Genomic DNA, 24057 nt, shown 5'->3' with positions numbered 1-24057 from the left:
TTAGAGTCATGAACTCCATTTAGAAAGTTCTGATATATTGAGCCGTTCTGACACATTCATACGCATAGTATACATCTAATGGTCTACGACCGTATAACTATTATAACTATATTATGTGTTCATTCATATATATCTTTTACTCTGGTTACTGCTTAATTTAAATACACCTCTTTTAAAAAGGACAATCTAAATATTCTGCAGCCTATTAAGCAATTTTAAAAAGACTCAGAATACCTCAGAAAGAGATTTTCATCACTTTACTAAACAACCTTAAGCAACCATTAAAGAAAATATAAACATATCAAGGAAAAGTACTTGGGTACCTGATATTATGTCTAACAAATAGGGCTGTGATACAACAATTGTATCAGTTCAGCAGGCAATTACTGCTAAGCCTAGAGACCCAAAGATTAAAAACAAACAAAAACGTGATCCTTGCTACTGAGAAGCTGACAGTTCAAAATTTACCACAATAGGGCAGAGCAACCAACTTTTATGTATAAGCAATTTCATATCTACACTTATAAATACAAAGTATTAACATTAAACAAACTGATTTTTGAAAAGCATACCTGAACAATCTTCATCTTCTTTTACAGGTAGGTGGGACCATATCAGTATTTCTCTTACTAGCTGATCACATAATCCTTGAGCATCATTTAAATTATAGTTATAGAGGTGGCAGTACAAAAGGGAAAGATAATAGCGTATCTGAAGAAAACACATCCTTCTTCCTCCTTAAACAGGGAAGAATTACATTTACATTAAAAACATGTTAGCTAGATAATGTTGTTGATCTGGGTGCTGGGTAGACAGGAATGTTCAGTTTATAAAAATTCATCAAGGTGTACATTCATGTTAGGTGAACTTTTCTGTACCTGTTTTATACTTTAATAAAAAACAGGTAAGCAATATTTTGTTCTTTTTCATTTTAAGTTCTGAACAATTTTATTTTCTTTGATCAGGCCCTAGGATGACTAAGAATTTATCCAAAGAGAGGTGCACATCCTCCTTATCTCAGTACTAAGGTCCACTAACGACATCTATCTCAAGTACACATGGTATGAAACAGAAGGGAACATGCTAAAAATAAAAATTTTTTAAAAACCACACAAGAAATCATACGAATATCAAACAGACCGTCAAAGAGACTTTCCAAAGGAGAAGAAACACTATCCAATAAATAGGAGTCCCTGACCACTGCCTTCAAACATCTGAAGGGTGCTTAGGACTGAGACTGCTGGCTGCCTACTCCTTATCTATTCTTTCTGAGTAAACGAATTCTAATTTTATTTGAGGTTACAATGCACCCAGATCACAGTTTCTTGCTAGATGTGGCCATGTGAAAATATGACAAGTTCTGAACCAAGAGACAATATTGTATAGAACTGCTAGAAAAGCTGCTTAAAGAGAGGTAACTCAACTAGGAGGTACACCCTTTTCTTGCCCTTCCTGCCTTCCTCCTTTCTGTTAACTAGATTATGTACGTGATGCCTGAGACTTCAGCACCCATCTTCACTCATGTAATGGCCTTAAGACTGGAAGCAACGCAGTAAGGATGACAGTATAGAAAAACTAAAGGAGCATGAGTCCTTGATGAGACCACAGAAACACCGAATCAGCCCCAGACTATCAACTTCTGGCCTCATTTCCTAAGAAAGAGAAATAAACTTCTTTCTTGTTGAAGCCAGTTATTTTCAGTCTCCATTACAAGAAACCATACCAAATGGATACAGTTGGAAAAGAAATTAAATGAAAAGGTGTACAATGAGACTCACTATGAAAACTTTTCTTCGTGAGAACTTATCACCTTGAATGTCACTCTTCTTCATCCAGTTGGACAATCCCCAAATCTGAGAACTACATTAGACTTCTCTACTCAAGTCCAATTGATCAAACCTCTTAAATATCTGACAAATGTGACTTCTGTCCTCCAGTACTCTTGACGTTGCTTTGGTTCAGGACCTCCTCAACTGTCTTGCTTCTAGGTAAAACCCACATCTCTACACCACATTCCTACAAATGGCCCTCCATAATGTACTGAAGTGATCTTTCCAAATGGCCTATATTTATTTGAAAAGTTCTTTTTCTTACATAAAGTATCTTAACTGACCCCACTGTCTTCAGGATAAAATCTTAATCCCATGGCACTGCAGAATATCTTCCTTTATCATCTGTTCTCTACCTCTCACTTTAGCACTCACCACCCTATCCTCAATATTACACACATATTTCAAATAATCTGGTCCTGTTAAAACTACCTGCACGTTTACCAAACTGCCATGGTTTCCCATGCCTTTTTGCTTTAGGAATGCTATATCCTTTGTTAAACCATTCCCACTCCTTCAATTGGACAATTTTCACTCAATTTTAAATGTCAGCTCCTCCAGGTTTTCCCCAGACTGATGTTTGCACTCCAGCTCAGACTGTGTGCTTTCCCAGCACCTACCATAAAACATAATTAGAAACATGCTAGTTGTTTATGTGATCTCTCCTCCAGATTGTGGGCAACTTTAGGGTAAACGTGTTTATTTCAGTTATTCCTATTGCCTAATACACATAGCAGGCCCTCAATAAATACCGGTTAAGTAGATAAATTAATGAAACATACAAAGCCACATCAGTCAGAAAATAAATTTAATAATTGGCCAAACCTGACCAGGTAGTAGTTGCAGTCAAGGATAGCTCCAAGGTCACTACCTGAGAACCTCTGTCATCTTACTCATACCCTCAGCCCTATATCATAAAAGCTATCACCAGTTTCTAGAATCCACACCCCTAGATTCTCATCAAAACCTCGATGCAGGAGACCTTCCCTGTTGGTCCAGTGGTTAAGAAACCGCCTTCCAATGCAGCAGACACAGGTTCAATCCCTGGTCAGGGAACTAAGATCCCACGTCACAGGGCAACTAAGCCTGCACACCACAACTTCTGAGCCTGCGAAACGCAACTACTGAGCCCATACGCTCCAGAGCCTGAGTGCCACAACTAGAGAGAAGCCCGTGTGCTGCAATGAAGATCCTGAGTGCCACAACCAAAACCCAATGCAGCCAAATAAATAAATATTAAAAAAAAAAAAACTCCATGTAGCCCATAATAAGTCTAACTCACAAGAAATTCTTTTTTTTTTTAATTTTTTAATCTTATTTTATTTTTGGCTGCGTTGGGTCTTGGTTGCTGCACGCGGGCTTTCTCTAGTTGCAGTGAGCGGGGGCTGTTCTTCATTGCAGTACGTGGGCTTCTCTTTGTTGCAGAGAACAGGCTCTAGGGGTGCAGGCTTCCGTAGTTGTAGCATGCAGGCTCGGTAGTTGTGGCATGTGGGTCCAGTTGCCCCATGGCATGTGGGATCTTCTCAGACCAGGGCTCGAACCCATGTCCCCTGCACTGGCAGGCGGATTCTTAACCACTGCGCTACCAGGGAGGTCCCACAGGAAATTCTTAAAGTTGAATTACTTAAGGGCAGAGAGCCTTAGCTCCATGTTTCTGTAAGTCTGTAATAAGGTGACAAATTATCTGACCCATAGTTTCTCGTTTAGATACTTGCTGTGCACTAAATGACAAAATATATATTTTTTAAATTTGGGATTAAGTCTCATTTTTTTCCTTATCAACAATCAATCACAGGTTCCATCACTAATCAAAAAAAGGACAGGGCTTCCCTGGTGGCGCAGTGGTTGAGAGTCCGCCTGCCGATGCAGGGGACACGGGTTCGTGCCCCGGTCCGGGAAGATCCCACATGCCGCGGTGCGGCTGGGCCCGTGAGCCATGGCCACTGAGCCTGCGCGTCCGGAGCTTGTGCTCCGCAACGGGAGAGGCCCCAACAGAGAGAGGCCTGCGTACCGCAAAAAAAAAAAAAAAAAAAAGGACAGAGGAGCCTTATCTATGGATAACAGAAAAAATTCTTGGTGCTACAATTTCCAAGACTAAGAATAATTTTAAATAACTACTTCTGACAGTAAAGGTACCTACAATATGTATTCTATTTGAGCATTAAGAAATTGTGAGCACTCAGAAATCTGAAATAATTTTGAAGCTCAACAGCATGCTAAAATATGGTCCTACCAATATTATGGCAAATATTATTTTTTAACACTCCCCTACCTTTCTCTTGGGTTTCTTGAAGAGCTTTCTTCCATAGTTGAACAGACTTTTCATATGATCCTAATAGGAAACACTCTTCCCCTACAAAGTTTTTAACCAAAAATTAGTGCTGGTTAATTAAATTCCTTTATAAACACATACTTGTTTTAAAATTTAGTGGATACAACTCCACCAGAAATTATTTTGAAAAGCAAATAATTGCAACCAATTAATAAAATCAAAGTCCAACTAACTATATCACTTATTCCTGGAGTTAGAAATTGTTTATAAGATACTGACCATTGATAGATTTAAGTTCTAAGTTCTGGTTCAAGAGAACTCCAGCAGTCTGCAATTTAGCCTGTATATGATATAACAGGGACTTGACAGTAGATGCTTCATGTGTCATCTTTTCAGTTAACTGTATGTCATCTTCAGGAACTCTTTGACTTAATTGTGTTTGATACCATAAAGTTTTTCTGTACAATACTCTCCAGAGAACAATCAATCTGCACACAAAATTAGGTAATCATAAGAATCAAATTTCAGACTAGGGATAAGAATGAGTATAGCCTCCTCATTAGCCTTTTTATTTCTGCATGTATTCTTCACTGAGGTAATAACATGTATACAAACTGATCAGATTTAAATATAGCACAAAGTCCACGGATCGAAAAATGCATATTTTTAAAACTTTCATAAATGCTTTATGTACCTGTGGTCATTTTTCTATAGTGCTTATCTAAACCAAAATCCTTCAACAGTATCATGGATGCCCAAGACTAATAAAATATATGTGTTGAATAATATTTGGCATAAATTCTATAACATAAAATCTATAATGCTGAGTGCTAATGGGTACAAGGTTTCTTTTGAGGGTGATAAAAATATTCTGGAATTTGTGCTAATAGTTCTACAAGCCTGTGACTATACTAAAGATCACTGAATTGTACACTTTAAAATGAAGAATTTTACAGTATGGGAATTATATCTCAATTTTGAAAAATCTATAAAGCTGATGGTCTCCTAATATTAAAGTCATTATACCTGTGTCCTGGCTGTTGAACAAAATTTAATACTTGAGGACGAATCTTGAAAGACGAATTCCAAGACCAGTTTTTCCGAGCACCACTATCTTGAAACATTTGAAAAATGGGTACCACCAATGAGTCTTGCTTTGCTGTTCTACTTCCATCAGTTGATGCTGAAATAACTTCTGGTTGAAGACTGTATACGCCATTTAAATGATCAGCTACCATTCTGAGTAAATGAAAACAGGCTAAAAGCTTCTTTGAGAATAACTGTTTCTGTTGTTGCTGTGTCAGCAAAAGCTTTATAGTATTTGAGGTCAGCTTTACCAAATGTCCTACATCTTGTCTGTATCTCATATCCCAGTACTGGATTGATAAACACTGATGAAAAAGTTGAAAGATACAAAGTACCCATGCATTATGTCTTGGGCTCTTGCTTAAAAAAAGATCAAGTTTGGGGAAAGGACATTTTATAAACTGAAGAATGTACAAAAAATGAGTGATACAAACTACTGTGTAATTTAACATTAATTTTTTTTCTGTCACATTTTTTGAAATTCCTATAGTCCATGCTGCAAGGAGATTTTTCTGGACAGAATGCAGTTCTGTAACAGTTTCATCTGTCTCCTCAGTATTATCTTTTGCATGTATGGTATCAAACATAGAAGCAAATTCCAGTCTTCCTTCTTGGGCACTACTAAACAATAGATCCTTCTTTTGGTTCCAGAAAGAAAATAAGTTGTTTGGAAAATTTTCGCCTTCATTAGTTTCTTCGGCTTCAAAATCCTAAAACATGAGTGAAAAAAATTATACTTAATATCATTTGATTCCTTACAAGTAGAATCACTTTAGTGCTCTCAAATTTCTCTTCCTTTTAATGAAAGAAAAAGAAAATATGTTTCTTGGAATAAAGTCAATACATAACTGTTCAAAGTAAATAAAACACTGTTACTAAGTACCTGCAAATCTGCTGTTTCTTCATTTAATTTCATTGTTTCTTCTGCCTGCAAGAATCTGGGAACAGTAGAATCAGCTAAATTTTCATTTCCATGGTGTTTTAACAAGCTAGATCTTAGGGAATCCAGTGATTGCAAGTTCAGCCCTTGGCCTTTTGGCTATAGAAGAAAAAAGATTTCCAGAGCAAAATTTTATTGATAATTGTACTACAAACAATTAAAACATCTACAGATAACTGTATACAATCCAAGGCTGTCAGTACAGTTTTAAATTTGAAAGGACTAAGAAGTCAACTTTTACTAATGGTACCAAAAAGCACTATACCTTAGACAATATCAAACTTTGGTATGTTTTCTCAAGCCTCTGTGTTGAATCAAGTAGAAGGGATCTCATGAGCACTGATGGAGACAGATTATCAAGAAATCGAAGGGTTGTGACCATGTATCCATCAGAAATAATGAGGTAGGGTAACCGTGAATGTGCTTTTATAGAAAATCTCTGTCTCATAGGGTCACTATCAGAAGCTGATGAATCTACAGAATTATCTGAATCTTGAAGTGTAAACTGCTGTGGTCTAGCAAACAAACACCAAAATTCAAGAATTAGTAAGAGAAAAATCTTAAAGGAAACAATTATGTTATTCCAAAGAAAAAACAATTAAAAGTTCCAGAATGATGAAAATGCAAGCAAATTAAATGCAAAAATATTAAATGTGCATATATCTATGAGGAAAACATAAGTGATTAAATAATACAGAGGTTTATGTGTTTTTTTAAAATTTTCCCAGCATTGTGGCACTTACTCTGTCTTGTTTTTAATCTAGTTTTATACAACCTTTTCCAGAAAATAATTGAGGCAGTTCATTTTTACTACTGAACTTACCTTTCCTTCTTACTATCTATTTAAATATACTTATAAGAATATAATTAGGAGCTATAAGTGTATTTGTTATTAAGGAGGAGAAAGAAAAGAAACAGAGGACATTTGGAGAGGATGGTGATAAGTATAATTTTATCAGCTTAAGATTAAATCTGACTGAGTTTCCACATAAGTGTAGTTATTTATTGTTATGGTGGTGTACCTGATTCTGATTACTTAATATCACTGATTATTAACTTTGAAGCTTTATAACTATAAAGAGAATAGCAAAAATATAATTTATTTTCTGGTTAGGAAACGAATCAAATATAGATTTTATTAGCCAAATGATCCACAATAGAAGATTCGTTTCAGAATGTACATGCTTTGAAATTTATAAAACCATTAAAAAGTGACTCCATGGGGCTTCCCTGGTGGCGCAGTGGTTGAGAGTCCGCCTGCCGATGCAGCGGACATGGGTTCGTGCCCCGGTCCGGGAAGATCCCACATGCCGCGGTGCGGCTGGGCCCGTGAGCCATGGCCACTGAGCCTGCGCGTCCGGAGCCTGTGCTCCGCAACGGGAGCGGCCACAACAGTGAGAGGCCCGCATGACGCAAAAAAAAAAAAAAAAAAAAGAAACTAATATTGTTATAAATGTTATATAAAATTTTTAAATTTAGAGGACAACACGCTAAAATGCTAATAATTGCTATCTCTGAGGAATAGGATTACAAGTCTCACTTTCTACATTATTTAGTTTTGTAACATTTGATTTTTAAGTTTTTTTAAAACAATGAATATGTATTACTTTTGTAATCAAAAAAAGCAATCCATTTTGAAAGGCCCTAAATACTAATTTTAAAGGAAAATGTGAGGAAATTTAAGTCAATTATGAATCAGACCATAAGAAATAAGGAAAAACACTTTCACTGCACAAAGTGACAAGTTTTTCCATTAGAATTTTCTATTGCTAAAAATTAAGCAAAACTTTTTGCTAAATATAATCAAGGACACATCCCTCCTCAGTTTCTTTTCTATACAGCAAAGGGAATGGATTAATTTCAAAGACCTTTTCCAATGCTTCTGATTTGTAAATAGGTGTCTATATGTGTCTAGCCATATATAATAATATCAACATCAATAACAGCAAATATTTACTGAGCACTTATTTTATGCCAGAACTGTGTTAAAGCAATTTATAATTATTTATCATCTTACTTCATTCCCTCAACTCTAAGAGATTATTACTGTCATCTTCATTTCACAGTAAAAGAAACAGAGTCTTAAGAATAACTTACCCAAGGTCACACAACTAATAAGTAGAAGAACCAAGGTTTGAATCTTGTTCTGACTCCAAAGCCAAAATGCTTCATGATCTCACAATTAAAAATTAAAATACAGCTAAATTCTAAAGTCTACTACCCATTTCCAACAACTTTTCTCCTTTTTCCCTCTGGGAGAAAAGTAGATACATATGCCAAGTTAATTTTTATCTAAGTGCTCTGCTTTTGAAACAATAAAAGATATATCACACTTCTATTAATTTTTATATCAAAGAAGTTACTTTTTTTAGTGCTACTGAATATTTAAATAACATATACTTACATAGTCACCATGTCAAATTTTCACCAGGATTAAGCCACAAAAAGAAACAGAAGAAAACTATAAATAAGAAGCGGATATTGAGATGACAGACTCAAAGAAAGAATAAGACAATTTGAAAGATGAAATTATATTAAAAAAATACACAGTAAAGTAATACCAAAAGAGAAAAACTTCTGTAAATAAATTAAAACAATTCAAATGTCTCACCTATATGTTATTAGTGGGTGAAGAGGAATAAATTCTGCTGGCCCAAATTCTATAGAGCAACCAAATGTAATTAACGTTAGCAATTCACCTTGGCAGGTCAATAAAACCAGGGAGCCACGTTTTAACACACAAGCCAGAAAAAGACTATCATGAGTCCAGCTGATATCACCTACCCAGTAGGACCTAGAAAAAGCAAGACAATATGTTTAGAAAGGACTCTCTACAATGCCTTTGACAATTTATAATGGCCAAGAAGGGGTGAGACGCTTCAAAAAATAAGGTCAAAAGAATGAATAGTAGGCAAATGTCACATACATTTCATGTATTTTACTTCCCAGAAAAAAAGGTAAGAAAAAAGGAGTTTGCTCATAAACATCTACTCCATACAACATACAAATTAGAAATTTACTTAGATTCATAAGCAAATCATAAGATGAAAATAAGACCTAACAAAGTAAAGTTTTTGTCACTTACATTATAATTAGAACTTCTAATCCTAGTGGTGTCCAAAACTAAGATCTACTGGTAGATTTGAAGGTCAATACCACGCCTGTCTTCTCTGCAGCCTGCCAGAGCTCCACTCAGTAGCAGACTCCCTCTTCCTGAAGCCATCTTTACTACTCTTTAACTATCTGATAATATTAATGTCTCTTTCACGGAGACAAAAAAGTAGCTCCTCCTCATGTGAATGATGGACACCCTAAGTCAAACAGACCACTGAACTGAGACTAGTAATTCTTCTAGAAAGGAAATTTTGGGGAGAGAAAGAAAATAGAAAGGCAAGGCTGGATGAACCTGAAAACTTCGGAAATTCAGAGAGCAGCAGAGAAAACAATTCAGAATAGGAACTTAGGAGGATCCAAGAGGAAATTTTCCTACTCTATAATCCTTCATAGGTCCACGTGCCATCCAAAATCACCACTTATGGTACTATCCACCCGTATGCAGAGAATGCTAACTTGGTTTAAAAAGCTAGAAACACCTCAGCCTGAGTATATAATGGTCTTCCCAACCCAGGTTTTTTCACTTCAGCCTCTCTAACTTAGCCCAGTATTTCTCTACCCAGTCATGTCTCTTCCCAAGATAACATCATCTATCTAAATATCTATTTAGACACCTACTGAATTACCAGTGCCTTAAACTTATTAAACTATTAAAAAAGAAAATAAAAACACTATTTAGAAATACAAAAGAACCCTTACCTGATAAGTGTAGCTGGAACCACAGGATTCTTATTACTACATCCTTTAAGGCTACCACAGAGTGTAACAAAATTCAGTGTGTTTATAAATAATACCTGAGTTGCCTAGAAAGAAAAAAAAAAGATTAAAAAAACCATTAAAATTATTTTACTTATAATTCTGAAGACCTAGAGATCTATTATATCAATGAACTACCTAGTCTTTGCCAACTGGCAAGATAATACTGACCACCTATAACTTTTCTCTCTTTTATACTACATTTTAAGAATATCAGTTACCACTTTGCCCTTCTTTCTTCCTTTTCCATTATCCTCTTTTCACCTCTGAAGGCCAAATTCTGAAAATTACGGCAGCTAATGTAAATAACTTTACCAATTTACAATGTCGAGGTGGATCAGAAAACACCAATTTAAAGAATATAAAGTAATATTAAGGAAAAAAACTAATATTAAGGAAAAAAATCTCAAAACTGAACTAAACTCTCTCTTTTACAGGTTACTTCCAAGATAGATTATATTTACTGACCTTTGGGTCTTTCTGATTAAGAGTTACTGCCAGGGTAATGCCATCTCTTGAAAATGCAGAAATTAGAGCTCCTCTTGACTTTACTGATTCACATTTAGGAATCAGACTGCACAGAAGGCAATCTTGTTGTGCCCACTGAACATGGTATGTCAATGATCTAAGTAGTGAAATAATTGAAAACAGAAAGTATAGTAACTTTTAAATTAATATACACTTCATTACAAAAAATTAAAGGGTCCAACTAAATTCGTACATGTGCACATATATTTGGGGTCTCGTAGCAACTGTTCACAAGTTTCATCCAGGACACAAAAGAGCAATTGCTAGTTAAACAAGGTCCATATCAGAGTTTTGTTAATAATGGCATGTTCTGTAGCCAGCCCCAAAAACATCTGCATCCACTAAAAGTTTAGATACACATATTTCTACATTATTACAAACATTTTTACAGGTATTAAATAGGTGAGAAGAGGGGATTTTTAGGATAGTGGCAATGTTCTATATTTGATATGAGGATGGTTACAGGCATATGTACATTTATCAAAGTCCACCTAGTTGTACATTTAAGATTTGTTCATTTTACTTTATATAAATTACACCCAAATAGAGTACTGCTAGCATAAAAAATAAAGAAAATAAACAGAAAAAAAAAAACCTCACTATTTTAGTAAATCTTAGTCACTATATGCTTTTAACGCATTCTTTCTATTTCATTGGGCTTTTTAAAATAAATAAAATTACTTTTAATTGAAAAAATACTTGAGCATTTAAAAAGTACAGTAGTAAATTCAAGTTATTTCCTTTTCAAAATTCAATTGATTTGGAACATCCCTGGTGGCACAGTGGTTAAGAATCCGCCTGCCAATGCAGGGGACATGGGTTCGAGCCCTGGTCTGGGAAGATCCCACATGCCGTGGAGCAACTAAGCCTGTGTGCCACAACTACTGAGCCTGCACTCTAGAGCCTGTGAGCCACAACCACTGAGCCCACGAGCCACAACTACTGAAGTCCGCACACCTAGAGCCCATGCTCCGCAACAAGGGAAGAGACTGCAATGAGAAACCCATGCACCGCAACGAAGAGCAGCCCCCGCTCGCTGCAACTAGAGAAAGCCCGTGTGCAGCAACAAAGACCCAATGCAGCCAAAAATAAATAAATAAACTTATTTATTTAAAAACAATTCAATTGAATTACTTTTCAAAGGAGTTATTTTTATAGTCTTAAGACAAGTAAGACCATAGTCTGTCTGCCTTACCTTTTATGTGTTCTTGATTCTAAGAAGGGAAACAAAATAAAAACAAGAAAAACTTTCTATAATAGACATTCAAAATGAAAAGTAAAGAAACAGAACAATACTTACAGGAAGAAAGAATTTGTAAAGCCTCAGAAGTTGATATTCACATTTCACTTACTAATCTTGTTACGTATTTATGGGCCAAAAGATAAAAATGTTTTAAAAGGGATAGAGGGACCTCCCTGGCGGTCCAGTGGTTAAGACTCCATGCTTCCAATGCAGGGGGCACAGGTTCAATCCCTGATAGGGGAACTAAGATCCCCATGCTGCATGGAGCGGCCAAAAAAAAGAAAAAAGCAGATAGAAAACTAGGAAGAAGGAAACATTTACCTCACCTTATAGATGTAAATACATTTTCATGCCACCGAATTGCTAGAAATGTTAACTTCAGGCATTCCCCGGAATAGAAAGTAAATGAACACAAGCAGCAGTCTCCAAATAACTGTAGATAAATTTAATATACTTTAGTATATAATTAATCAAAATAAATCAAGAGATCGTCATACTGAGTGAAGTCAGACAAAGAAGGAGAAATATCGTACGATATAGCTTATATGCGGAATCAAAGAAAATGATACAAATGAACTTATTTACAAAACAGAAACAGACTCACAGACTTAGAGAACTAATTTATGGTTACCAGGGGGTAAGGGTGGGGAGGAGGAATAGTTAGGACGTTTGGGATTCACATATACACACTGGTATGTTTAAAATAAATAACCAACAAGGAAAAAAATAAAATAAAATAACTAAACTATAAATAAATAAACTAATCCCTGAAAGAACAGCAAAAAAAAACAACCACCAAACAAAAAAACCCCACATATTTCTCATCATAAATAAAATAAATGAAACATATCAAGAGCCTGCTCATATTTTTACTCTTAACATGTAGCTGAACATTAAGCTAAAGACTAAGTAATTAATTTCTGAGCCACAGGCATATCTCAAATGGGAAATCAAGGTGTAGTTTACTCTCTTAAGAAAACACGGCCTTTACTCTGGCTACAACTGGAAATATTCTAATATATTTATTTTTCTCTTCTTTTACAGTTACATATTATTTATTTATTTTTAATTAATTTATTTGGCTGTGTTGGGCCTTAGTTGTGGCATGCGGATCTTCGTAGCAGTGTGCGGGCTTTTCTCTAGTTGTGGCTCATGGACTTTAGAGAGCACAGGCTCAGTAACTGTGGCTCTCGGACTTAGCTGCCCTGCAGCATGTGGGACCAGGGATCGAACCCACGTCCCCTGCATTGGAAGGCGGATTCTTAGCCACTGGACCACCAGGGAAGTCCCTATAGTTACATATTATTTAAGTTAGGGCACTACCCATGGGGGTGGAGGAAAACAACAAAAGTTCAAAATGCAATTTCTAACAATAGTAGATTGGGTAATTAAATGTTGGTCCATACACACAGAGAGTATCATGCAGCTATTCTGAATGCTTTTAGTTAATGAACGTGTTATTTCCTGGGAATTAAATGGCTTACTTAATATCACTAATTCTAGCTTTCTTAAAAATCCAACAAATATTTATTTATTTATTTATTATTGGAATATAGTTTCTTTACACTGCTGTGTCAGCTTCTGCTGTAGAGCAAAGTGAAACAGCCACATGTATACATATATCCCGTCTTTTCTGGACTTCCTTCCCATTTAGGTCACGAGAGAGCACCAAGTAGAGTTCCCTGTGCTATACAATAGGTTCTCATTAGTTATCATTTTATATTTAGAAGTGTATATATGTCAATCCCAATCTCCCAATTCATCCCACCACCCCCTTCCCCCTTGGTATCCATCGATACATTTGTTCTCTACATCTGTGTCTCTATTTCTGCTTTGTAAATAAGATCGTCTGTACCATTTTTCTAGATTCCACATATATGCGTTAATATACGATATTTGTTTTTCTCTTTATTACAAAACTAGTTATATTCTAAAACTAGGGAAAAGTATAACTAGGAAGCTCTAAGTTCAAACCATTTTTAATACACATCTTTTAAAATGTGACCAAGAAATATAAAAATACCTTTTTCGTGATAATTTCACCATTACTACGACAATCAATGATGCCTGGAGATATATAGCTATGCCATTACACACTCTGCTCAACAGCTTCCCAGATGGTGTCTGTTCTTAGAGTCTGAGATCTCCACCACTTCTATAATACCCTGTCTGATTTGGATTTTACCTCATTTTTTATAAAGACAGCATGCACTACAGCTTCTTTATCTTCAGTGGAAGGCAAATGAACTGCTTCTTCAGGTATGATCTGGGACCATTGGCCCACCAATGAAGGGCTTTTAGAAGATAAGATATTCTTGAATTCCAAATGTTCCCAAAGAAATATGCATCCAGAAGGAGTTATAAGCAGAACTCTTTTCCCATTGCCAGATACATACAAGTACAGTCTCAAAGAGCTTGCTAGAAAACAAAAAAAAAAAGTAATTACACCTCTGAAGTCTGAATTCCCACAAAAAAGTACAAATTTTATCTATTCTGACAATAAGGAACCTAAATGATGTTTCCATTCAGAATGTAAAACTAAGGCACTAGTAATAAACTAAAAGTACAAATTATAATAACATTTATCATGTACTCATATGTGATATTAGGAACCCACTGTTATCACAGATATGTAAGGCATGCCAGATTTTTCTTCTTCAAGATGAACCTAATTGTCACAAATAAACACCACCAAAAAAATACTTACAGATTTAAGGAAAAATACATATATATACAGATATATATATTTACACAGAGATATATTTCTTTTCTCCTATATGTCAAGTTAAACCAATTTAAACAAATAAAAATCTCCCACCTACTGCAGCTTTAATCATTTCTTTAGGCTTTTCAGTTGCTTGTATAGTTTTCAAACAATCTTGATCTTTGTTCCAGAGGAAAAGCTCCCCTGTAGCAAGTACCCCAGCCAGCCAGGCATCTGCTTCCAAAAAGGAAACACAATACTTATAATCTAACATTTCCCTTAATATTACTCCCAAAATTATTTTTAAAAATACAGTTAATCTAGTCTTTTGAAAATATCAGTACTACTTAACCATTACTGGACGTTGTTAGGACTGTAACATCCTTCAACAAAGGCTGAAGACTGGGAATTTTCTTCTTTGTCCTTCCTGATAGCAAATTAATTTCATTTATGAATTTATCATCCAAAAGAAAAACAGCTTCATTTTCCTAAGAGAAGAAACATGTGAGAGACTTAAGAGATGCCAGAAGTTAATTCAGCCTCTTACCTAAGTAAGTTATCCAGAAAAGAAAACAAAGTGACATTTAAGAAAGATTGTATATTTGTAACCTGAAGATTTTTCATTCTATCTTAAAGTACCTCTTACTAGAATTACTAGGTAGGATGACCTAACAGTTGCACTGAGATCTCTTTGGAGTTTAAAATTATAGGAGTGTCTTCCAATTCTGCTAGCCCAAACTGAGTTACCTGCTGTTATCTCATCAATCTGAACAGTAGTATGGGTAAGTTTTAAATTATCTACTTAGATTAAAATAGACACGGCTTCTCATTTCTGAAGCAGTGTCATGCTACTCCTAGACTTCAGTTTTAGAAAACATCGAGAAAATGATCTGAGCTTACTGGAAACCTTCCAGTTGGACACCACGCTGCTTCATCACCTGTGTGGGCATTCCAAGATTCACCAGGACACGAAACTCACCAAACGTGTGCTTTTGCTCAAAAAGACCCTGTAGCTGTTAGTTTGCAGAGTGAAAGCCATGCTCATCCTCAACAATTGCAGAGAGGTCTTCTGGCTGTGCAATCTCAAAAACTGGGACTTGCAGGGTGAAGAAATTATGTCCCAGCATTCCCAGGAGAGCACAGCAGATGAGAGTGAGGATGATACATCATCCCAGGTCTCCAAGAGCAAAGCAACAGAGGACTGTGAAGAAGATTAAGCAAGTTTATGGAGAAAAGGAGCAAGAGAGTGATGAGAGTGGTGGCAACCCTGATTAGACCACAGAAAGACTGATGCTCCCTCCCCATCTCTGCCAGCCTGTTACCACACAAATACACAAAACCCTGCTCAGTAGGCAGGTGATCCTTCTACAGATGACATTGTGTTTTGTGAAGGCCATAGAACATTCCTTGATCTTAGAGGCAAAGCACACAGTTAACACATATTAGAACTGATATTGTATGATTAAAGAAAAACCTACCTGTCCCAACCAGGAGACTCGTGGCCAGGGTTTTTTCTGCTTGATACTCGTTGAAGTCAAAACTTCTAATCTTATCTCCATGCTTGCTGAGATATCAATGACCAATTAAGTCAAAAGTCACAAGATGCTGTAAAAATCAAAACAAACAAAAAAATGATAATAGCCCATAATACTTACTGAGGATCTTAATTTAGAATTTTCATAAAGTTTTAGTAGATTACTTTTTCATCAGCTCAAGTTAACTCTTTTTAAGGTAAGATGCTGACAATTTATTCAGTATCTCATCTTGAATAGTCAGACAAAACGTATTTGCTTTTCGACAAGTTATTTCTCAGACTATGAAGATAAACATGAACTAGGAGAACATCTTGACAATATAGTTTCTATGTGATTTGATTTTCTCAGTGTGGCAGGTTGTATTTTCCAAAGATGGCCACAAAAATACCTCCCATCCCATATGCTCTTCTTACACTGTGACTTTAATACTCCTCTCATTGAGAGCTCTGGTCTATGCCTCATCCCTGGAATTTGGGTGGGTTTTGACTACTTTGACCAAGAGTAAAATGGAAGTGATGCTATGCACTTCCCAAGGCTAGCTCATATAAGGCAATACAACTTTTACCTTACTCTATGGAATAATCACTCTTGAAGCCTTCAATCACCACATAAACAGTCAAACTGCCCTAAGTCACAGAGCTGTAAGAAAGTCCAAACTAGTTGACGTAAAAATGAAGCCCTGAGATAATATGAAGTAAAGATGCCCAGCAAGTCCCCATGCTGGTTGTGGGGATAGCTGTGGTAGAGGCCATGAACACTTTGTCAGAGCCCTATTTGGGTGAGGGAAGCATAATCTTGGGTGAATGGTCCATTCTTGATTGAATCTTGGGAGGATGCTCACGCAGTGGAAGAGCCTGGCACAGTGTATTGGAGCCAGGCACAGTGAGGACACAGAAGCCATAATGAAAGGGATCCCATAGACCAAACTGAGGACAATTTGAGCATCAAAACAATTACAATAATGGATTTAAAATCCATGGAATAGGGACTTCCCTGGTGGTCCAGCAGGTAAGACTCCACGCTCCCAATGCAGGGGGCCCAGTTTCAGTCCCTGGTCAGGGAACTAGATCCCGCATGCGTGCCACAACTTAAGAGTTCACATGCCACAACTAAAGATCCTGCGTGCCGCAACTAAGACCTGGCACAGCCAAAATAATAAATAAATAAATATTTAAAAATAATAAATAGGGGGCTTCCCTGGTGGCGCAGTCGTTGAGAGTCCGCCTGCCGATGCAGGGGACATGGGTTCGTGCCCCGGTCCAGGAGGATCCCACGTGCCGCGGAGCGGCTGGGCCCGTGGGCCATGGCCACTGGGCCTGCGCGTCTGGAGCCTGTGCTCCGCAACGGGAGAGGCCGCAACAGTGAGAGGCCCGTGTACCGCCAATCAATCAATAAATCAATAAATCAATCGATAAATAATAAAATCCATGGAAAATAGGAAACCATGAATCCATATAATTATAAATAAGTAAATTAATAAATTGAACATTTGATGAAAAATGGTATATTTACATTGTTTCAAAATATCTCCCTATAAAATACTCATTAATTACAAAAGAGAAAAAGTAACTTTACAATGAAGAAACCAGGCAGATTCCATTTTGTCTAGTGATCAAAATGAAAATTATCAGAATGGGACAAATGGAAATCACGTGCCACCTAATAGTTAAAATGAGAAAAACATCTCTGTGACATATGTACAGAGGAACACAACCTGAATCTAATCACAAGGAAATATCAGGCAAACCCAAACTGAGGGACATTTTACAAAATAACTGATCTGTAACCTTCAAAAGTTTCAAGTTTATGAAAGTTTTAAAAAGATTGAGGAACTGGTTCCAAACAGGAAACTTGACAACTAAATGCAGTCAGTAATTGTAAATTTTATCCTTTCACTATAAAGGACAATATGGGACAACTGGAAAAACCTGAATAGGAAGAAAAACTGAGGATTAGATGGTTGTAATAGATGAATGTTAATTTTCTGATTTTGATGGTTGTCTTGCAGTTATGTAGGCAAATGTCCCTGTCTGTAGAAAGTAGATACTAAAATATTCAGGGGTAAGAGAACATCAGTTGTCCCTCTCAAGTGGTTCATGGAAAAAAGTTCTTTGTACTCTATTTGAATTTTCGTGTTAAGTTTGTGACTGTTCCAAACTGAGTCTTTTTAAAATTTTTAATATTGTGAAATCTTGAATAATGATGGCATTTGGTCATTGGCCTGGATTGTATTTAATCACAGCCTTATTCTTTTTTTTTTTTTTTACTTTTATTTACATTTATTTTTTTGTGGCATTTATTCCCGGGCTGTAAGTTTTTGTTTCTTCAGTTTCTTCTGGGATACCTTTTTCTTCTGTGCAACCTCCTCTTCTGGTTTAGGAACAATCTGTTCTTCTTCAGTAAGGATCATCTCAATGTGGCAGGAAGAGCTCATGTATGGGTTGATCCGACTATGAGCTCTGTAAATCCTGTGCCACATCTTGGGGGCTTTGTTCACCTGGTTGTGCTCAGTGACCACAGAATCTACATCTAAGCCCTTAAGTTCAGCATTTTTGAGCATCTGCAGTAAAAATTCAAGACTCTTTTTGGGTCACCGACCCCGCATCCAGCTGCACTGTTTGTCCTGGGCACACCTACCAACTCCACCACTGTAACAATGAAATGGCACACATTGCTTCTTTAAAGTAACATCCTTCAGACGCTTGGTGGGTTTTCGGATATGCATACCCTTAATGTCCTGGGCAGTTTCCTGAGTGTTCTTAAAGTGAACACAAAGGGCTTCCCTGGTGGCGCAGTGGTTGAGAGTCCGCCTGCCGATGCAGGGGACGCAGGTTCGTGCCCCGGTCCGGGAAGATCGCACATGCCGCGGAGCAGCTAGGCCCATGAGTCATGGCCGCTGAGCCTGCGCGTCCGGAGCCTGTGCTCCACAATGGGAGAGGCCACAACAGTGAGAGGCCCGCGTACCGCAAAAAAAAAAAAAACCAACACAAAGATTTGAACCTTTTGATTTGCATGATTTTGTGGGGTTTTCTGGGTCAAGGGAATAGCGAACCATTTTTAGAGGTCACTTCAGACCACTTTATAGCCTTATTCTTTCTGTTTTTAAAAAATTCTATCTTCCTAATTCTTTTTAGTTTATGAAATCCAAAAATACTGAATTTATTTGGTATTATTAATGCCATCTTTAATAATAGCTGAATTTTTAAAAATAAAATAAGCTTTAAATGAAAGACTATTCAAATACAGCACAGAATGACCTATTAAGATGCTAACCACCCTCATATTTTATACTGTAACGTTATGTTTTTCAATTCCTCAGAACGGTAATATTCCAGATGACTACTTCCTTAGACACTTTATTTTTAAGTAATTTATTTAAAATAAATAAATAATTTCAAATATTTATTTTTAAATTTTTAAATATAAATATTAAAATCATAAATAAAATTAATTCTTTAAAAAGCACTAACCAAATGCAAGAGGAATAATGGCATTAGAAAAGCATTATTTGCAGCTCCCAATGAAATAACAGATCTAGTCAATAGTATCAGTGGCTGCTAAAAATATTAGGTGAAAATAGATGGGGAACTCTATAACAAGTGGACTGACAAGCCCTAAACCCACTAAAGAATCTTTTTTTCTTTTTTTTTGCGGTACGCGGGCCTCTCACTGTTGTGGCCTCTCCCGTTGTGGAGCACAGGCTCCGGATGCGCAGGCTCAGCGGCCATGGCTCACGGGTCCAGCCGCTCCGCGGCACGTGGGATCTTCTCGGACCGGGGCACGAACCCGTGTCCCCTGCATCGGCAGGCGGACTCTCAACCACTGCGCCACCAGGGAAGCCCGAATCTTGTTTTTTTTTTCTTTAACATCTTTATTGGAGTATAATTGTTTTACAATGGTGTGTTAGTTTCTGCTTTATAACAAAGTGAATCAGCTATACATATACATATGTCCCCAAATCTCTTCCGTCTTGCGTCTCCCTCCCACCCTCCCTATCCCACCCCTCTAGGTGGTCACAAAGCACAGAGCTGATCTCCCTGTACTATGCGGCTGCCACTAATCAATCTTAAAATTACTAACAGTGAGACAAATAGACATTATATTCCCCGTGACATGATGCTTTGTAGACAGGAAGTACACACAGCCATCTATGAAATATTCTTACAAAGACAGAAAATTAAAAACTGAACCTGAATCTGTGTCTGAATCAAACTACCAGCTGACAAGAAATAAAGAGAATGAAGGAACATATTAAACACACCAGGAGAATAAAATCAACCAAATTCAGAATGTAAGAAACTCTAGGATAAATGATGTATACGTATGTGTATGGAGAAAAGGATATATAGATATATAGATATATATACACACACACACATATACATACATATATATACAAAAAGAGGCTCAGTAGCTGTGGTGCACGGGCTTAATTGCTCGCGGCATGTGGGATCTTCCCGGGCCAGGAATCGAACCTGTGTCCCCTACATTGGCTGGCGGATTCTTAACCACTGCACCATCCAGGAAGTCCTCTGTATAGTTTTGACTTTTGTAATTATGTTAATTAAAACAAGAGGGGCTTCCCTGGTGGCTCAGTGGTTGAGAGTCCACTTGCCGATGCAGGGGACACGGGCTCGTGCCCCGGTCCGGGATGATGCCACATGCCGCGGAACTGCTGGGCCCGTGAGCCATGGTCGCTGAGCCTGCGCGTCTGGAGCCTGTGCTCCGCAACAGGAGAGGCCACAACAGTGAGAGGCCCGCGTACTGCAAAACAAACAAACAAAAAAAAAAAAAAACACATTGGCGAAAACAGTTTCAAGAGAATCCAACTGACATGTACACACTGCTATATTTAAAATGGATAACCAACAAGGACCTACTGTATAGCTCAGGGAGCTCTGCTCAATTAAAAAAAAGAGAGAGAGAGAAAAATCCAAGTTGTTCTGTGGTTTCCACCACAGACGAGTCTAAAAAATCGCGTCCATTCCTCCGTGCTCAATTTATCACCCACTAAGGTCAAACACAGGAGCTTCCCCACTTCGCACAAGTCATCCCCAGGGGACCCCTCTGAGATTCCCTACCCGACCCTGCGGGGCAGCGCCGCCCTCTGCCCCGAGAGGTGCCACCGTGGTGCCCACCCGAGACAGGGCGGGAGCTGCAGGACTCCGGTGCGGGGCCGAGGTCTGGCCCGAACCGGACGTCGTACCCAGCCATCCGGAGGGCGACTCGGGCCCCTCGGAGCCGCCGAGGCTCCGTCAGGCTGAGGGTGCGGCGGCCGGAGGACGACCCCGGGGAAGCTGGGGGACCGGGAAGTGGTAAAGGACGAGGGGGCTGGGTACGGCGGGGTATGGCGGGGCTGGGGAGGTCGCGAGCCCGCAACACTAGAGGGGGTGAGGGGGACGAAGGAGCCCGAGGACCCCGCGGGCCGGACAGCGTGAGGAAGAGGCTGGGGCCATGAGGGGCAGGAATCTGCGGGCAGTTACCTCCGCCAGGGTCCCGCCCGTCCGGGGAAGGAGAAGCGCGGAGAGGCAGAAGGCGAAGCCGGCAGAGACCAGAGGGTGACTGCCGAGGGCCCAGCCGCAGGCGCAGACGCGAGCCTGCGCCCTGGCGACGGCGGAGGTGGGGGAGGGGACGCGAGCGAGCGGCGCCAGTGCGCCTGCCCCGAGCCGGCCGGGAGCGCAGGCGGGAAGCTGGACGTGCTCCTCCCTCTTATCCTCCGGGTCTCCTCGGGTTCCCCCCCGCCCCTTCCTCTCAGCGGTCCCGCGTCCCCTCCGCTCGGCCGCTCCTCCTCCCGTTCCCGGTCTCCTCCTAAGCTTCCGCGGGTCCTTCTGTGTTCACCGCCCCCGTGCGTTCCTCAGACACTCGCCTTTGAGTGCCCAGGCGATGCGCGGCGCTCTACGGGAAACCGTTTAGTAACCGACTAAGATGTAAATCACGGGATGTCAGCACCCTAGTGGAGACCTCTAGAGACCTGGGTTGTACACTGCCCTCCACGGATCAAGTGGGCAACTTAAAGCGCTAAGGAAAGCGTTTCTGTACCCACACTCCTAGTGACTTCTGTTTATTTACAGCACTGTTTTCGCTCCTGTCCCGCTCCTGCGCACGGTCTGGAAACAGGGGGCAAGAACACGCAGCTCGAGATCTATATTTGGTCTGGAAAAGCATTTTTCTGTAGCTTAAATTTGTATGCCTTAAGCAGGGGCAAGCTTTCCGTTCCCTAGCCGCCCTCCTCTTCACTAACTGATGTCACTGGCCTGGTGTTTGAAAGCATTTTGGCTTGTTACCTTTGGCTCGGCTAGGTATGTTCTGCTGAGTAAATCGCTCAGCCCTCTCAAATAGAAAGATATCGTTATCAGATTGGTTTATCTTGGCAAGCAAAGGGTACTGGGCAGGAGGACTTCCCACAGCATCGTAAATCACAACTCTCCCTGTGTCTAGGTGTGGGATAAGTGACAGCTGGGATAATTACCACTTAGCACCGTTTACGTCAAAGGTTATAGAACTGAAGTGGTCCAAGGCTACTCAAATCACAAACACCTTACATAAATCTTGCTGGAGTTAGCCCAAGAAGTCTGAAGCAGAACAAAGAAATCCTAACTTATTCCCACAATTTTGTGTTTCCATTTCTAGGTCTTCAGATGTGATAACAATAGGATAACTGTGTCTGACTTTGCTGTGTGGCCATCAGACCTAGAGGTATTGGTGCAATTCTGGAGTTGACTGTTGTGCACATTTATTCTTTAAAATTTCATGGGAATGCCTACAATTGGCTAAAATAGAAATTATTGGATGCCTATTATGTGTCATGTGTCAAACATGATGCTAGGTGTAAAGAGAGGAAAACGATGCTGTTCCTATTCAAAAGAGATTCATAGACACTTAAATTACAGTGCAGTGATAAATTTCATGATAGCAGTATGCACAGAACACATTTTTTTCTCTCTGGGAGATGGGCAGGTCAGAAGTATCTAAGGTAGGTTTTCAACAAGGAACAGTTCAATTTGAAGCACATTCATTTTGTGGTGCCTGTGGACTTGCAGGTGAGCAATTAGAGTCATGGTTCAGAAGCCCAATGGGAGAACTGTAGATGTAGAACATGTAACCTAACCATCTGTCTCTCCATCAGCCTGCCCTGCACTTTTTTAAAGGTCACCTCTCTTTAATATATATTGATGAATAAGGGTTTAATAGAGAAGACCACTTCTTATGAGAGCATCAGAGGGGTAAAGAGAACCAAAAAAGTGGTGTCAGGAAAGCATGAAAGCGTAGGAGGGAAGAGTCTAGGAAGGAGTGGTCAACCATGTGAAAGTCTGAGTAAAGTGAAATAGAAATAAGCTCGAAAATTCCCCCATCCGATTTGGTGTTTCATAGTTATAGTGCAAGATATATAATAACCTAGGTCCTTTAGGTAGCAGGTAGTAAAATCAAATCTAACTAGCTTGAGCAAGAGAAGGAATTTATTGTAGGGAGTGTGGAGTATCCCACAGAATCTAAGGAATGATTTCAATAAGCAGTTCTTAGGAAGTACTGCAACCAGGGCAGACCATAGACTTTCTCTCTAAAGCAATGCTATCCAGTAGAAATTTCTGTGATGATGAAAATGTTCTATGTCTGCTTTGTCCAATATGGTAGCCATTAACAACGAATGCTATTGAGCACATAAAATGTAACTAGTGCAACTGAGGCCCCGAATTTTTTATTTTAATTAAATTCAAATAGCCACATGTGGCTAGTGGCTCCTGTATTGTACAGTGCAGCTTTAAAGCCTTTCCATTAACATGACTCAGCTCCAATTTTTCTCAGCCTGTGTCTCAGTTCAGAATTGCAAATCTCTTGAAGGGAAAAATGCAAGTGGTACAGTTTGGGTAAGAGATCTACTCCTGGAGCAGTCAGCTATGGCTAGGATCACATCGTGCAGAAATGGCTGCTGAGGTCTTGTCTGTGTGTATCTGAGGCCATTCTCCCCCAACAGGGGGAATCATTATAAGCTGAGGTCTATTATAAGATGGAGTTGTGAGTTATTTAGGCTAAGAGTAGGCTGCCATATCAA

General features: G+C 38.8%; 1 protein-coding gene across 9 annotated transcripts in view; it reads right to left on the bottom strand.

The window, feature by feature from the left end:
• Positions 1 to 21555, bottom strand: part of CPLANE1 (ciliogenesis and planar polarity effector complex subunit 1) — a 129325-nt gene extending 107770 nt beyond the window's left edge. For all 9 annotated transcript variants that reach the window (XM_082835810.1, XM_082835814.1, XM_082835813.1 and 6 more), the window contains exons 1-15: positions 21491 to 21555; positions 15951 to 16077; positions 14825 to 14960; positions 14587 to 14706; positions 13954 to 14186; positions 12095 to 12201; positions 10466 to 10622; positions 9941 to 10044; positions 8739 to 8921; positions 6393 to 6642; positions 6071 to 6226; positions 5128 to 5897; positions 4381 to 4589; positions 4102 to 4182; positions 573 to 737 (exon numbers count right to left, since the gene is read on the bottom strand). In XM_082835810.1, coding sequence (XP_082691936.1) covers positions 573 to 737; positions 4102 to 4182; positions 4381 to 4589; positions 5128 to 5897; positions 6071 to 6226; positions 6393 to 6642; positions 8739 to 8921; positions 9941 to 10044; positions 10466 to 10622; positions 12095 to 12201; positions 13954 to 14186; positions 14587 to 14706; positions 14825 to 14960; positions 15951 to 16031 — 2752 coding nt within the window. In that variant the 5' untranslated portion in view covers positions 16032 to 16077; positions 21491 to 21555. The remainder of the gene's footprint in view (positions 1 to 572; positions 738 to 4101; positions 4183 to 4380; positions 4590 to 5127; positions 5898 to 6070; positions 6227 to 6392; positions 6643 to 8738; positions 8922 to 9940; positions 10045 to 10465; positions 10623 to 12094; positions 12202 to 13953; positions 14187 to 14586; positions 14707 to 14824; positions 14961 to 15950; positions 16078 to 21490) is intronic.
• Between the last annotated feature and the right edge of the window lie 2502 nt (positions 21556 to 24057).

Source organism: Leucopleurus acutus, assembly GCF_964270905.1.
Source record: "Leucopleurus acutus genome assembly, chromosome: 3".
NCBI classification, from domain to species: domain Eukaryota; kingdom Metazoa; phylum Chordata; class Mammalia; order Artiodactyla; family Delphinidae; genus Leucopleurus; species Leucopleurus acutus.
This window is presented reverse-complemented; position numbering and strand designations above follow the sequence as displayed.